Source organism: Cyanistes caeruleus, unplaced genomic scaffold (assembly GCF_971803275.1).
Source record: "Cyanistes caeruleus unplaced genomic scaffold, bCyaCae1.hap1.1 HAP1_SCAFFOLD_141, whole genome shotgun sequence".
Taxonomy (NCBI): Eukaryota; Metazoa; Chordata; class Aves; order Passeriformes; family Paridae; genus Cyanistes; species Cyanistes caeruleus.
In genome coordinates, this window is record NW_028255935.1 from 237,867 (window position 1) to 254,461 (window position 16,595).

A 16,595-nucleotide genomic window follows, 5' to 3' on the forward strand; every position below is an offset into this window, starting at 1 on the left:
TTTTATGAGTGAATTTTCATTTGGTCAAACTCCAAAGCAGCCTTAATTTTAAGGTGGAATTCTTTGTGGATGAGGCTGTGAAGAATATGGTGTTTATACTCCCATCCTACCAGCAGTACAGTAGAACAACTCCTAACTGATTTGGTAATAAAGACCTAGTTTTTCTTCACTAAACCTGCCCTAGCAAAATTCATAAGCTGGTGATAGCTATCTCTGGAGTGGAAAATCTTTATTGAGTTTATTGACAATTTAATATACTTTGTCAAGCTTTGCTGCTTAGTTTCTGTTCATCCAGAGACACCTGGGGCTACCTTTTGCTTCCTAAGGGATTAAACTAGCAAGCACTTAGAATCAGATTTTGGGAAGATGGGTGCAGGAGACTTGGTAATTCACTTCAGAAAAACATAATAATGATGAACACTTCAGATGGAAATGATAGTATTTGACATACTATGTGAAATGCTTTTAAGTTATTTTTTAGTTTTTCTTTAATTTTTAATCCTGGATAAATTAAATGAGGCTTTTGGGGAAAGCATGAGCTGGAATTTATATTGTATTTATATTGCCCCGCCGTCACCGAGGACAGGGCTGTCCAAAGAAGTTGATGCAGCTGCTGAGGCAGAACTGTGACCTGATGCAGTTGCACCTTCGTTACTGCTCTCAGCAGAGGCCAAGAACCAAGTCAGCGGCAAAAGTGGGCATTGGGAGGAGACTCCGCATCTCCCCTCAGTTCTGACCTCCAGAGCGTCAAATCAGCTCTTTGACTCACAGCTCACCACAGACCTCGAAACAGGAGGCAAAGATCTACACCAGTTGGCCTTTCACAACTTCTCACCCATCTATTACCTTTCTGTGGCCAGCTTCAGAAAATGGGGGGGAAGCCATTCCAAAGAACACGACCAAGGAAATCACACAGCACTCGGGACTTTTTCCAGACATCAAATTTTTAATGGATGATGTGAAGTATCACAGAAGCAATTCCTGTCCACAGAAAAAAAGATTTCAAATGTTTTTGTCTCAAAGACAATCACTGGATGTTGAAAATTTCTGCTGCTGAAAGTTACATTAGGTCCTCAACACTGAGCAATCAATATCCCCACAATCTAAACTGTGAAATTACCACCTCGGCAAGGAGAAAATTTTCAGGATTTGCAACTCATCTCAAAACTTCAGTAGAACTGAACCAGCAGAATTTCCCTGAGATGCCATTGTGTTCTGGAACCCCTCAAATACTCACTAAAACAGACTTTACTTTCAGTAGGACAGCTGTTGATGAAAATCTGCGGTAAAACCTATGGGAAGTGGCCATGTGCACGCATCTTCCTTCCCACAGCAGGCACAATCAAATCCTCCTTTGGATGGCCTCAAAGTTGAGCAGCACTCATTGGCACAGCCTCTTCTCCCACAGACAGGCCAGTGAGCAACACGGCAGCACCAGCCAGATGGGCAAGGACAAGAGAGAGCAGATGCCAACAAGGCTTTGAAGCTGTGCCAAGGGAGGTTTACGCTGGGCGTTGGCAAGAACTTGTGCCCAGAAAGGGCCATTAGATCCTGCAATGGCCTGACAGGGGGCTGCTGGAGTCATCCTTGTGGCAGGTGGGCAAGGCAAGCCAGGCCGCAGCGCTCGGGCCCCGCTCTGCTGGCCATGCTTGCCGCCATGGCTCACAGGTTGGACTCAACATTCTCTCAGGGCTCTCTGAGGCCAGGGCGTTCTGTGCTTCTGTGACATCACAGCCTCTGGCGACGGCACGGTGCCTGGCAACTGTCGCCAGCTGTTGCTGCGCCCCAGAGCCCAGGCAGACCTGCTTGCAGAGAGACGCCCAGAGCCTCTGTGCTGCCGGCAGAGCTCTATGGCTGCTCACGGCTCTTCCTCGCTGCTGCAGCTTTACGTGCTGCTGCTCTTGGCCCATCCCCTCGACCCTTCCAGCAAACTCGAGCAGAGCACGGATGCCTCTCCTATGCTTCCGGAGGATTTCTACCCGGAGGAGACGGACCCTGAGCAGATCCTGTGGGTGTCCTGGGCAGTCCTGCTGGTTGGCGTGCTCATCATAGGCATGGCCATGGGATGGGCCCTTGAGAGAAGATTTCGGAGATGCTGGGGAGAGGTGAGGCGGGGCTGGGGGGGTCAGGGAGGCGGGATGGGGCAGACCTTGAGGGCCTCTTGGGCACCCTTTGGCCAATGCCCTGTGGCAGAAGGGGCCTGAGCTCCTGGCTGGGGAATCCGGCCCAGGGGCTGAGCCCCATGGACAGCACCAAGCAGAGGCGGCCAGAGCTCTGCCTGCTGCAGCCTCTTCCCCGGGGCAGCCCAGCCCAACTGAGCCCGAGTCTCTGTCTCCGAGGCCAAAGGCAGCCCCACTTTGTGGGTGCCGGCCCCGCTCTTCCCCTCTGCCTCTTCCATGGGGATCCCTGTGCTTTGCCTTGCAGCGGAATCTCCGGAGCCCTTCAGGCCGTGCAGGGCCCCGCCGCCATCGAAGACACGGCTGTCCAAAGAAGTTGATGCAGCTGCTGAGGCACAACCGTGACTTGATGCGGTTGTGCCTTCGCTCTCAGCCGAGACCAACAACCAAGACGGCGGCAAAAGAGGGCATTGGCAGGAGACTCCGCACCTCCCCGCAGCTCTGACCTCCAGCGTGGCACTCCGAATTCAGAACATTACGGGGAATGTGTGACCAGTGCCCAGCCCAGGCACTGCGACGTTCCCCATCTTAGAAGTTAGCCACACCCCTATTGTTAGTTGTAGGATTCCCCACCACGTTTCCCCCAAGAAGTTGACCTTTCCCTTAGTGTTCAATTCTAAACAGTTGAAGTATTGAAGTATTTTAGGCTTAAGATTCTTACCCCATAGTCTTCAAGTAACGTTGTAGTGTAGATTTTAGAAGTAGTCAAGTGAATAAAGTTCACGTTTTCTACACGTTGCTGTGTCATTGTCTTGATGTTGCACCTGAGACCTGGGGACTCCTTGAGAGATGGGTTTGCATGGCAGCTCCAGACTGCCTGCAATGGAGAGCCCGAGTGCCCCAGCAGGGTTTGCAAGAGTATGGAGGGCAGCGGGAAAGAAGAAGGTGGCCAATATTCACCTGCCTCCACCTTCCAAGGAAGCTTGGAGTCAAACCCTGTCTGCACGTCAGGGGGGACCCTAAAGGCCCCGGCAGGCATCAGGATGGCCCCAGGACGGGGGGCTCGCAGGACTCTGGTGCACCATGAAAGGAGCAGGATCATCCCTGGAATGCTGGGAGAGAAATGCAGAGACGTCTCCCCTGGGATCCAGGCAAGGGCTGAATTCAGGCAGGCAATTAGATCCACAGGCTGCCTGGGCTATGGCAGCTATCAGTCCTGCTTCATAGATTTCTGGGGGGAGTTTATCTATATAGATCTGTATTTAGTTCTTTCTATTTATCCTGTTGACCCTCCAAATAGGATTAGATTTCATTTGCCTACAAAACATCCGTTTTTTGATTTGTAGGAATCAACCATCTGTGCTCCCAGTTTCAATGACTTCTCTCAAACTCATTCTGCATCTTGCTCCTTTACAGCACCATCAAATACCTCTGTTAAATAAAAGGAGTATCAGTGGAAGGACGACAGTCTTGTTGCTTTCTGAAGAAAGTTAACTTTGATGACATATCTACTTTTAAAAATCCCATAGGAATAAAACTTACAGATCAGCTTTAGAATTTCAGAAGCTGGTTCAGAAGCTCAGCTCTTCCACACCACTTTACTTTTTGGGGACATTCAGCAGCAATAGCAAACAAGCACAGCAAAGAAATGGAAGAAGAAATGCAGATCATCAGCAGCAGACCACCTAGCAAAATCCATTTTAAATACAGCTCCAAGTTCTCAAAGAGCAAGTGTGAAGTGTAAATGGAGACACTCACACCAAATTACTACCAGTTGGTACTTTTGGCATTTCCACTGGCTTTCCTCTTCACTTTTTTATCTCTCACCTAAGGGAGGAGAAAAAAACCCAAACAAACACAACCTTTCAGGCAGAGAAAAGATGTGGTTGCTCTTGAAGAAAGCATTTGATTCTGCCTGTAGAAGAACCTGTTGGGAAAAATAGTAGCTTTTAGCAAAATGCCACTGTGCTCTTGCACTTGTTCTACCACTGTGAGAAAGAACAGGCACGTCTGTAAGGCTCCTGCAGCTCACCCTGGCTGAGGGTCATTGACCACTTATCACTGCAGGGGTCACTGGCAATAACGATGGTGGAAAATGTGGAGGGAGCTGGATAAATAAATGCTTGCCATTGCCTTAGCAGAAAAAAACCCCATCAAAAACAACCCACCCTCAAAACAAAGCAATGAAAATAGTTTGCCTCTGAATGAAAAGAACTTCAATTAACTATATGATGTCTGCTTTTGGTTCAGCATTCATCAATCTGAATTTGAATATGCATAGGGTAATTCAAGGTAACTGAAGCTTAAAGATCATGTCTATTTACTTGTGCATAGCCTATACTGAAGCACATTAGAAAGCCGTGTTTTGCTTGAAATCTGCGCGGTATTAACTTCATTCCCTCTTATACTCACTAGGTAATTAAATACATGAAGAAACAGATTTTTTTTTTTTTTTTTATTAAGAATGCATCATAAATTAGGAAGGCATGGCTTTATCAGTCTGCTGATACCAACATTACTCAGCTAAGTTGAAAGTATTAACACAAGAACTTGATGACAGAAGCAATGTTCATCAGAGCCTCAACAATAAAGTTGCAGTTCCAAGTTTTTCAGATGTCCTACACTTGCTAAGGCATCTCCAGAAAGAGGAGACTACTGAAAATAGCAGAGGAAATTTGAAACCCATTTCTCTTTTGGTTTTTTTTTTTTCAGAACTTTCTTGTGGGCAACAGAAAACTCCTAATATGTGGAATGAAACGTAGTTTTTTTGCCTGAGTCATGAGTCATCCCCTCAGTTCCAACCTGATCCAGTGGTCACTTGAATCTTGGAAAGGGTCAAATCAGCAATATGAAATTTCAATTGTATTCATGAAAGTAGCTCTTTTTTCTCCATTCCCCTCCCTCTCCCAAATATATCAACACCAAGTGAGAAAGGCTTGATTTGAAAGATAATTATTACAGAATTAAACATGGACATAGCTAGTTTGCTACAAGTTCCAGCAGATAGAGAAACGAGAGCAGAATCAGAGGTTATCAAACTCAATATAAAATCCAGCTCATGCTTTCCCCAAAAGCCTCGTTTAATTTAGCCAGGATTAAAAATAAAAGAAAAATGAAAAAATCATATAAAAGCATTTCACATAGTATGTCAAATACTATCATTTCCATCTGAAGTGTTCATCATTATTATGTTTTTCTGAAGTGAATTACCAAGTCTCCTGCACCCATCTTCCCAAAATCTGATTCTAAGTGCTTGCTAGTTTAATCCCTTAGGAAGCAAAGGTAGCCCCAAGTGTCTCTGGACAAACAGAAACTAAACAACAAAGCTTGACAACATATATTAAATTGTCAATAAACTCAATAAAGATTTTCCACGCCAGAGATAGCTATCACCAGCTTATGAATTTTGCTAGGGCAGGTTTAGTGAAGAAAAACTAGGTCTTTATTACCAAATCCGTTAGGAGTTGTTCTACTGTACTGCCGGTAGGATGGGAGTATAAACACCATGTTCTTCACAGCCTCATCCACAAAGAATTCCACCTTAAAATTAAGGCTGCTTTGGAGTTTGACCAAATGAAAATTCACTCATAAAACACAGTGCTGGCAGCATGGTCAGTCTTTGCAATACAAAACTGGGAACTAACAGCCGATTCCTGATCACATCTCCAAGGCTGAGAGTCCAGAACTGTAGTGGTGGCCAGGCCCTCGCTGACTGCCAAACCTCCAGCCATCATCCCTTCCTCTCCCAGGGACAGGCGAGAAAATGAGATCGGCAGAAACTAGAAAGCTTAAGCTAAAATCAAGAAGGTCATTGATGAAACAGACTGTAGTGGTTTAGAAACTAGCACGCAGACTTAGCTGAAAACAAATCTTATTGATCAGCAATTAAAATGAATACTTAATTCTATTATTCTGCATATTATTAGACAGTCGGAGACAGCCAAGCTGACCTCAAGCATGCTGAAGCATCGGGGCCAGGCAGTGCACAGCTTCCCAGGAGCTGATTTACCCATCGTTCTCAAGTGAATTGACAATTCACAATGCCCAGAGCCCCACAGTAGAACTGCTAGGCTGCAAAATAAACAATTAGCTCTGCTTAAGAGTCAAACTCCAGCACATAGACCATATTAAAGGAAGAATGAAACCTGCAGCATTTGATGGACCTTCAATACCCTGAGAAGATGACAAATTCCCCAAGATGAACAAGTTTCCAAAACACAAATCAAAGGACTGATTTTGATGGATCAAATGTTAAATAGGCCTGTGAAGTTGGAGTTGTTAGGTTGAACATGAAAGAAGGGAAAAAAAACACACCCCAATCCTCAAATGCAATTTTAGATCCCTCTTGGAAAATTTGCTTTAAAATAGAGGAAGAGATACAATCTTCCCCTCACCTGGAGATTTTAATGAATTCAAGCCATTTCAAATCTGTCAAGAAAGCCCTACCACAGTTCCCGTCAAACAACATTTTCTTTCATTTTTTTCTTCTCATTACTACTTCAGAGCAGTCTAAATAACAGCAAATAAGGAAATTCAAGTTGCAATTCAAACACTAAGCTCTGGAGTCCTACATTGCCTTCAAACACCTGTATGAAACACTAACTCCATGCTTAATGCTCTCCAATACATAGAAGCCATTTATTTGCATATCCTTTGGCTGCTAAAGCTGTAACTTGCATTTCTATCAGCAGATGGGCCTGATTCTCACCTTCCCCTGATACACATGAGCAGTGTGGGCCCTGACTTTCTGGGCAGCTCACACTTCCTTGATTCAAACTCTTGACTTTGCTCTGTGTAACACGGCCCTTCCTGAATCCAGCCTAAGGTACGAAGCAGCCACACACCTTCTGAAGTTTCCATTATTGATATCTGCCTCTCCCCATTAGAATGCTTTGCAAAAACAATTAAGATCCAATGTTGCCCGTGTCTGCTGCAAGAGGAGCTCTCTGGCTTTTTTACTCCTATTTTTAGAACATTCTCTTTCTAAGGTCATGACAGCTGGGTACAAATCCAGAGCAACACCTTGAAGCATTAACAAACAGAAGCAACAGAAAACAGAAGCTGCTGCATTTCCTGCGGCCATTTGAGGGTGCAATTGCAAGTGTGAAAATATTGCAGTTCTGTCATCCAGTAAGAAGTACACGTTCCAAAGGAAATCCATTCAAAGCAGATTATACAGCATAGATTTGTTATCCATTTTAAATTGTTACTGGAAGCCAAAGAAAGATTTCTTTGGGAGCCTCACAGGTTTTTCTTCAGAATTTATAATGGAACAGTTACTCTGCTTTAAATTTAAGTGGTTTTTTTCCCCAACAGTTTCATCTACCTCCTCACCAAGCTGATACAGAATAGAGGAGCACAGATAGTGGGAGGAACAGATTTGGAATTCCATAAATGGACTTCTCATGTGGCTAGAACTGATATTTACAGCTCTGTGGGCTTAGAGCATCCATCCAATGTCCTGCCAGTCCAGCACTTTTGATGGTATTTGCAGCCACTGGTTCCACAGAAGTTAGATCAATGCGCTTCTCCTTGGATGTCATGTGGCTGCTGCAAGTGCAACAATGGAGCCACCAATTTCCATTTGCAAGGTCAGGATTACAAATTTAAAACCTTACTGTTACAAGATGTAAAGGCTCTCCAATCCTGCTGTAAACAAGAGCTTTTAAGACACTTAACTCTTCCAACTTCAGCTTGCTTCCAACTTTATGGTATTTGCTTTTTTAGATAATAAAGGATTGTCTGTAGATTACTGTGGATTAAAATTATAACTGCAGACCTGAGTATTGGTCTCAAGTTTGATGGTATGAGGAAGTTGATGGTCTTCTTATCCATCCCTGGAATCACCCTGATGCACTGTCTCAACTATCTCCCAAAGGTATTTATTTTTTTCAACATGGATTATCTATTTTATGAAGTTTGGAACAGGGAGAATGGCTGCCTTCCATACAAATCAAACAGGTTGGATTTTCAAGTGATTCGAATTGTATCAAAGTCTTCAGACCCAAATAGGTGTAGCTTCTGTGAAATACAGAAGCCCTTATGAAAGGCTCACTCAGAAGGTGCAAATAGAATAAATAATTTAAGAATATTAATAATAAAAAATTATTAAATTAAAGAATTTAATAATAAAAAATATGAAGAAGGAAAAGGGCTTCATTCCCTAACTCTGCAGAATTCCATCCAAGTAGAATCTCACTCACTTTACAATGAAAGGAAAATAGTTTAGTGGTGGTGGCAGGGACAAGGCGAGGATATATGGTGCCAGGGAGGATTCTACACTTAGAGATGCTGAGTATCCAGCCAAGAGACAGAAATTCATAGCAGAATAAGCTTCTACAAACTGAAAATACGCTTGGCTCAGGTAGGTTTCAGGCCACAACTTTGATTCTCCAGAGGCAAAAGTAAAGAACAGTTCAGTCCTTTTTCCTCCCCAACTCATTCCTAGGTCCGCTCCTGCACAGTTTGTAAAAGAAAAAAAGAGTCTCATTCAGAACAAGGACGTAGGACCTTTTCCCTCTGTTGCAATTAATGTGAAAAAAAAGAAAGAAAAATACCTGCTCTGCATCTTGTGTTTATCTGCCATTTTAAACCACATTCTGAGCTCATCTCTTCTCAGAGGTACTTCCTTTCTAAATTTTACTTTTATTTTTTGGGTCCAAAAAGTATTACTACAAGTAAACTTCCCCTTGAACAGCCTGCCAGAGAAGAAGAAACAGCAGTGTTTGCTATCTGCCACCAAATTTTACATCCTGTCCTATAATCTTATTTTCATAAGCTGAAAGTCATTGGGGAAGGCAGAGAGAGATCTACATTTGTGCATCCTAGCAGGATGCTGTGCTGGAAAATATCTCTACCGAGTGTTCTTGGGTTAGTGGATCCAAATGACTTGATAGTACTGAGGGTCTGCACTCATTTGTACTAAATGGATGTAGGGACATTGCCATTGGAAATACAAATTTACAAAGGGACTGCCCCATAGGCTTGTATGAGTAGTTTTAGTTTAGGGGCATTATCCGATGATATGACTGACAATATCATATGGTCTCTGTGTTACCAACACAGCCCTACAGCCTTGGAATAAAGTTTCTAACAATAAAATATTTGGCATGCAATATGGAATGGTGGCCAAAAAGAAAATTAATGTCATCAAAGTTAAGGACCCTAGCAACATTTTAAGAGAAGTCTTATGAAGATGAAATTCTCTATTTCAGCTCATTATGTGTTGATCTATTTTATATATTAGTAAGGGCCTGTCTGCACAAACCAGTCTTTGAAATACGTCGTGATATTAAAGGCTAAAGTCCTTGAAACCTTCCTGCAGGAGAGAGAGTAAAGCAAAACAATATCCGTGTGTACAGGACAAAAAATGTAAACCTGCGTGCATTAGCCAATAGTAGCTTGCTTAGCCCACAGACCCTGTAAAACCCCATATAAGTGTGCAAAAGGTAGAAATAAAAGGCGTTCACGTTTACTTCTGTGAAGGCTGGTGAATAGCTGGTGGTCTCGCAATAATTTTGTGGCATTTTGAGAAAATTTTAATAATTTTGTGGGATTTTCCTTGAATTTTATAGGATTTTTTTGGAATGTTGTGGAATTTTATAAAATTTTGTGGAATTTTGAGAACACTTGAGTAATTTTGAAAGATTTTTCATATATTGTGTGGAAATTTGTACAGATTTTGTGGGATATTTCTAGAATTTGGAAGGGTTTTGAGAAGATTTCAGGAATTTTTTTCTTGAAATTTTTGGATTATTGTGGAATTTTTTGGAATATTGAGGAGACATGAAGAATTTTGATGGATTTTTCCTAGATTGTGTGGGAAGTTTTCTTTTTTTTGTAAGATGTCTTAGGAATGTCGTAGGGTTTTCATAAGGTTTTGGGGATTTTGTGGGATGTTTCTGGAATTTTGTGGGATTTTGAGGAGACATGAATAATTTTGATGGATTTTTCCTAGATTGTGTGGAAAGTTGTCGAGATTTTGTGGAATGTTTCTGGAATCTGGTAGAGTTTTTAGAAGATTTTGGGAATATTTTGGGATGTTTCAGGAATTTTGTGGGATTTTTTGTGGGAATTTTGTGGGATATTGAGGAGACATGAATAATTTTGATGGATTTTTTCAAGATTGTGTGGAAAGTTGTCAAGATTTTGTGGAATGTTTCGGAAATTTGGTAGGGTTTTGAGAGGTTTTTGGGAATTTTGTGGGATGTTTCTGGTATTTGGTAGGGTTTTGATAAGGTTTTGGGGATTTTTGTGGGATGTTTCTGGAATTTTGTGGGATTTTTGTGGAATTTTGTGGGATTTTGAAGAGACATGAAGAATTTTGAGGGATAATTCCCTGATTGTGTGGAAAGTTGTCAAGATTTTGTGGGATGTTTCTGGAATTTGTTAGGGTTTTGAGATGATTTTGGGGATTTTGTGGGATGTTTCTGGAATTTGGTAGGGTTTTGAGAAGATTTCGGGAATTTTGTGGGATGTTTCTGGAATTTTGTGGGATTTTTTGTGTAATTCTGTGGGATTTTGAGAAAATTTTAATAATTTTGCAAGATTTTTCTGGAATTTTGTGGCATTTCTTTGTAATGTTCTGGGATGTTGAGGACACTTGAACAATTTTGAGGGACTTTTCTTAGTTTGTGTGGAAATTTGTGGGGATTTTGTAGGATGTTTCTGGAATTTTGTGGCATTTTTTTGGAAATTTGAGGGATTTTGAAGAGACATGAAGAATTTTGATGGATTTTTCCTAGATTGTGTGGATATTTGTCAAGATTTTGTGAGATGTTTCTGGAATTTGGCAGGGTTTTGAGAAGATTTCGAGAATTTTGTGGGATCTTTCTGGAATTTCATGTGATTTTGTGGAATTTTGAAGGATTTTGAGGAGACATGAAGAATTTTGAGGGATTTTTCCTAGATTGTGTGGAAAGTTGTCAAGATTTTGTGGGATGTCTCTGTAATTTGGAAGGGTTTTGAGAAAATTTTGGGAATTTTGTGGGATGTTTCCTGAAATTTTTGGGATGCTTTTGGACTTTTGAGGGATATTGAGTTGACTTGAAGTAGTTTGAGATATTTTTCTGAGATTGTGTGGAAAGTTGTGAAGATTTTGTGGGATGTTTCTGGAATTTGGTAGGTGTAAGAGACGGTCTGAAGATTCCCTCATCTGTCTCACAACCGTCTCAAGGACAGAGACTGAGACCCTGAATATCACAAGGGACTTGGTTTGGGGCTTTGGGCCTAGCTGAGATGGATGTTTGCTCAGTGATCGTTTGCAGGAGGTTGCACGGTACACTGCCCTCGTTCCTGCTGGTGAACAGAGGCTTGGTAACCTGCGCAACGAGTTCTCCAGGACTCATGGCTCTCGTTCCTGCTGGTGAGCAGAGGCTTGTGCGTGGTACCCTGTGCAATGGGTTTTCCACGACACCTTGCCCTCGTTCCTGCTGGTGAGCAAAGACTTGCAAGACATGGATCGCTCTGTACCCTACACCTGCTCCCCGCGCAATGGAATTCATCACAATGATCATCAATCTCCTCTGGCTTTGGCCCTGCGCCCCTCGCTTTGCAGAAGACTATAAAATTATACCCCAAACTTACCTTCCTTTGAGATCTCCCCAACGGACAGAAGACTCTGCATCGTTGGACGGCTGAGTGGACTTTGACGTTGGTAGCTCTAATCCCCTTACTCTCTTTTCCTTATGCTTTGCTTTCTCCTTTCTCTCCCTCTATCGCATATTAGTGCTGATGAACACTCCATAAAGTGTGTTTTGCTGTTTAAGTCCTTGCTTTGCTGATAATCTTTTGTACTCTAAGACCGGCTAAAAGAACCACATCACGAATCCCACCTTGCGGATCGTGACAGGGAGCTGCATCCAGATTATTTCATGTGAATCCCCTGAGTTGTCCAGCTGCCTCTATGCCCCGTCCTCGGGAGTTTGTGGCCCAGGCACGACGTGCAAGAGCTGTGGCACACCATGGGTACATGAAATTAAGTGGTAAGGCTGACATGCCAAAGCAGCATTTTCTAGGCACAGCTCCTAGGAAACTTCACAGGGAATTGCATACAATATTTGTGGCATTAGAAAGTGTTATAATTCACTGCTCTTATATGACCACCAGCTGCTAGCTCAAACCTACTACAATTTCTGCTCTAGAACAACCAAGCTGAAAGGTAGAATTAAACTCCTTGTGATGGTAATCCCCTTTTTCATATATTTGCACAATATCTAGTGCAGTGGGGCACTAATAACAATAGGAAGTTTTAGCTTTTAATTTTAACCTTCAGTCTGTCTGGGTTAGCATTTGCCTTTAAGGTGACTTAACATTTTGCATGTAATTACAGTCTCTGGATCTTTGAAAAGAGCTGTTTCTCTTGAGTTTTCTGAGTGGAATAAAATACATTTATTAGCCTGTAACCTTTTTTAAATCCCTCTCCCATATGGTATTCATGTGGCATCACATATAACAATGTAGGATAATAACCTGCATAAGATGGGCTATCATGAATATTGATGAACAGGGTAATGAAGATCTCTGTGTATGGTGCATGACTACATATGGGCAACCTATTGATGCAATTTCTTAAGATTAAATCAAAATAATAGACGATAAACATAAGAGTTCTACCGGCTTATCTGATATTTCAATCCATTTCATGTTTGGGGAGAACTGAAATATTAATAAGCAGAAAGATCTGTTATTCAAATTAATTCTAGCAGGAAAGAAAACAATTTCGCCCTTTTTTTCTTTACCTGTTGACTTGTGGGACGGATGACAAGCTGATATGTTTCCCTGGAGGCTAACATCTCATGTTCCAGAATACAGGCTTTCATTAAAAAATGATGACTTGTGAGACGATGTTCATATTCATGTGAACACAGTGCAGGTGCTCATCTTCTCTAGTGCCTACAGAGAGCCTGAAACAACCAGTGTGACAAACAAAGCACAGCTGAAACAGCCGACAGCAACTCCAGCATCAGTGATGAGGATTTATTCGTGTTCTTGTTGGGTTTGATCTGCCAGCACTATAAAAACTCTGGGGTCACTGATGGATAGATGCTCTGAATCCTCCATCAAGGCCGGTCCAGCACCGTGATGAGCAATGTGTGATGGTCACTCAAGCTCCATCTCCAGGTTAACCACACTTTTTGCCCTCACTGCTCACAGGACGCGTCTGCTTCACTCTGGTGATTTAAGGGCTTCTTCTAATTTCCATCCTAACTTTCTGCACCAATTTTACCCAATTGTTATTATGCCAAAAATCTCTTTTTCTTAAATAGTTGTGAGCTACCACTGCATATTAATGTCTCCCCCTTGAGTGCTGCAGCTATATCAGCTCTCAACCTTCACCTCGACTATCATGCTGTGTATTCACCTGATCATGGGGACAGCTCTTCTCTCCACCTCTTCCGCTTGGAATCACTTTCCCCAAACTTTAACCAGCCTTCCAAGTGAGGGTGGACCTCAGCCATATGAACAAGCATCAACACTTCCATACATCCACCTCTTCTTTTCCTGTCTGAAAACTGCTTGCAGTATTTTCCAGACAACTCACTTTGGCTGCTGACAGACAATCCCTAACTTTGACTGGTCCCTACGTCCTTTCTCACCTCAGTGATTGCCAGCTGATGAGCTCTCAGTTTGGAGCAGACAGTGCTATCATTGATCCTGCAGCGTTACCTTGCATGCTGAGTAGCCTCCCTCTGCAAACTCCTCTGGTTCTTGCTCTTTGTTTGTTGCCACAGGGAAGCGGGGCTGTGCTTTAGGTGCTGCGTGTTCAGGAGCACACAAGGCAGGGGGGATTTTTTATACAGGAGAAAGTGAAGGGTGTGAGGAAGTTGAAGGCAGTGCTAAAGCATTCGGTTTTTTTTTTAAAAAAAAAATCATCTAAATTACCCATTTTCTCCAGAGTTACTTCTGCCAAGGGAAAGGAAAGATGAAACTGTGATGATTTTTCCAGCTGACTGTGAATGACATTCTGCTTTGGGAAGTGTTTGGATTACTGCTTACCTGAAGTGCTGGATATGGCAGCATGTTTTCCCTCTTTGCAATGTACAAGACTATTTTAGAACTTCTCTTTTGTTATTGGTGTGGAAAACAAATGGATTTTAGGGTAATAATTCAGATTCTTAACTCTATTTTATTACATATTCTAAAATCAATTTTTAACGGAAGTTTTAATTATACATTACTTTCTTTAAAAGGGCAGAGGTACTTCAGATTGTTGATTGTGCTTGCAGAGACTTGGTTTCTTTTTCATTTTCATTTTCTATCCCCATTATCCCTTTCCTGTAACCAATTTCAGTATTGCTAAGGAGCTTTCACTCAAATTGACAAACATTCGTAAAAACTCACTAAAATTAATACATTCTGAATCAATGCTGCTATTTTTTTTTTTTTTGTATATTTATTAACTTGGAACCTCTGACCCTGATATAATGGGAAGGAAGAGTCTTTTCTCTCTTTTCATAAGCAAATTTCTTGGTAAACTGCAGCAGAAAATGCTCAGTCCTCCTCATTAATGGATCTGTCTTACACTTCACATGGCATGACTTGAGCAGTAAAGGGTGGGTTTGCAGCTTACACCATACACACCTAATGAATTCCTGAGCTGCTTGAATTGCAGAGCTGCCCATTTGATCATTGTGCAAAGATGACAGTGGTCTCGATACCCTGATTAACGTGGAACAAAATATATTTATAACAATAGTTTATTCTAAGCCTGGAGATAAAACTGCCTTTCTGCTGCCAAGCAGTCAGCACCCACGGCATGCAATTAGCAACTTCCTTCCACTGCTTTGAAAGACATTACTATCATGCATGCAGATAGTGGGATTTTTTAGGCTAAGTTACTGAAAATTAAATAGAAAGTTGTGAAAAGGAACAATAAATGGGTTTTCCATCTGAAAGCCAGTGGCTTTATAGGGAAAATCCATAAGTGTGGCTGGTTTCCTGTATTGTTTGTTACAGAATAGTCATTACACACTTCACAAGTGAAGGGTATTGTAATCACAGTAACGGAAAAATGTAGCTCAGTTGTTAACTTGAACAGTGTTGGGGTTTTTTCGTTTCTGAGATAGCCTCTTAGCTGATTACATTTTTGACCACAAGCATTTCTTAAATGTTAGGCCACATTTTTCTCCTCATTATATAGATGAAACTTGTAAAGAAAACCTTTTCCAGTTTCACAAGTTTCTGATTAATCCAAAGAGCATTATAAATCTACAATAAGTTTGCCTTTTGACTAGCAGCATTTGTAATAGCTTTAAAAAAGTAATCATTAAATGACTAATAACAAGCAATTGCCTTGATGCTCCTTGTTTTCAAATACCTATCTCAATTTAATGTCTTCCTGCAAGAAATTGTCAACAAAAATAATACAAATAAAAATGAGTGTTTGGTTAAAAGATGTCTCTAAACTTTGAAGTGGCAGGACTGGAAGAAGTATTTCTTTATTAATGGAAAAGTGTTGCTATTACAAGTAAAGCTCCAAACGATGACGACCCTTCTGACGTGTAGTGTAATCAGTCTGTACATGGTATGAGCAATCTGTGCTGGGAGTTGGAGTAATGATCACCGTACCAAAAATAACCAAAATTTTGCACAGGTTTCAGCAGGACCAGGCGTTCATTTGCAGATGTAGAGCCATGCAGGGCTTAGAACCATTTCTTGCAGCAATTGCCTGAAAGTGCTAAGACCCTGAGACAGAGTGGGATTCAGTTCATTTGAGGAAGAGAGATTGCTGATGGTGCAGAAGGATGTGGAACAGGTGAAGACTTGAGCTGGAAGCAAAACATGAATGGGAAAGGGAGCATTTGTGTGTAGAGGCCGGCAGTGAGAAAGGCAGAAAGCTGAGTCCTTAGTTCACGGTGGAGTCTAGCAGTTGTCTAGATGTGCCTCTGGTTTGCCTGCACTTCAGTAGGTTTTCCTCCTCCCTAATTTCTTGTCTGGATTTACTACTCATTTTCCAATTTTTTTGGTCAAGTACTGTGTGCCAGGCAGAAATGCTGGCCAGAAGCGCAGTCAGCGGTGTCCTAAGATGTATTGCTCAAAGAACGGCTAAGACATCACTCCCAGTTCACACTGCATTGACAGCTCAAGAGCAAAGAGCCTGAAAAGTAGAACCAAGGATGATGAAAGCTGTTCATATTCCTGCCAGAAGCGCATGGCGCTGCAGCTGGTGACGCTCTGTGCCACAGCCCTCAGCTGTGAGGTGTCTAGCACATCTCGGTGAGCAACCAAGTGCTTCCGAGGACAAGCGCTCTCCCACACGTTTCTGTCCAGGCTGGCCAGCGATAGCCTAAAAACAGCTGCTCAGAGAGAAGGGTAGGAGAGAAACTGTGAGTTTGAGCTCACAGCTGAGAATTTTAGTCACTTGACTTCCACCCCATGCTTTCTAGCCTGTTCTAAGAAAAGTAGAGTCCCCAGTACAAGACTCTGTCAGGATATTCTCCCAGTGGAGAAGCTTATGTACAGTTAACATTCTTATCC

The 16,595-nt window shown here is 42.1% G+C and overlaps 1 protein-coding gene across 1 annotated transcript; it reads left to right on the forward strand.

Moving 5' to 3' along the window:
* Positions 1-1,797: 1,797 nt before the first annotated feature.
* LOC147645962 (uncharacterized) lies at positions 1,798-2,911 on the forward strand. The gene is made up of 2 exons (XM_086874053.1): positions 1,798-2,105; positions 2,425-2,911. Exons 1-2 carry the CDS (start codon positions 1,851-1,853, stop codon positions 2,620-2,622), a joined length of 453 nt encoding a protein of 150 aa, XP_086730179.1. The 5' UTR covers positions 1,798-1,850; the 3' UTR covers positions 2,623-2,911.
* The last annotated feature ends 13,684 nt before the right edge of the window (positions 2,912-16,595 follow it).

Coding starts and splice junctions, on each gene's coding strand:
- LOC147645962 (XM_086874053.1), top strand. CDS start 1,851: ATGGCTGCTCACGGCTCTTCCTCGCTGCTGCAGCTTTACGTGCTGCTG. Junction 2,106..2,424: donor TTCGGAGATGCTGGGGAGAG/GTGAGGCGGGGC, acceptor TTTGCCTTGCAG/CGGAATCTCCGGAGCCCTTC.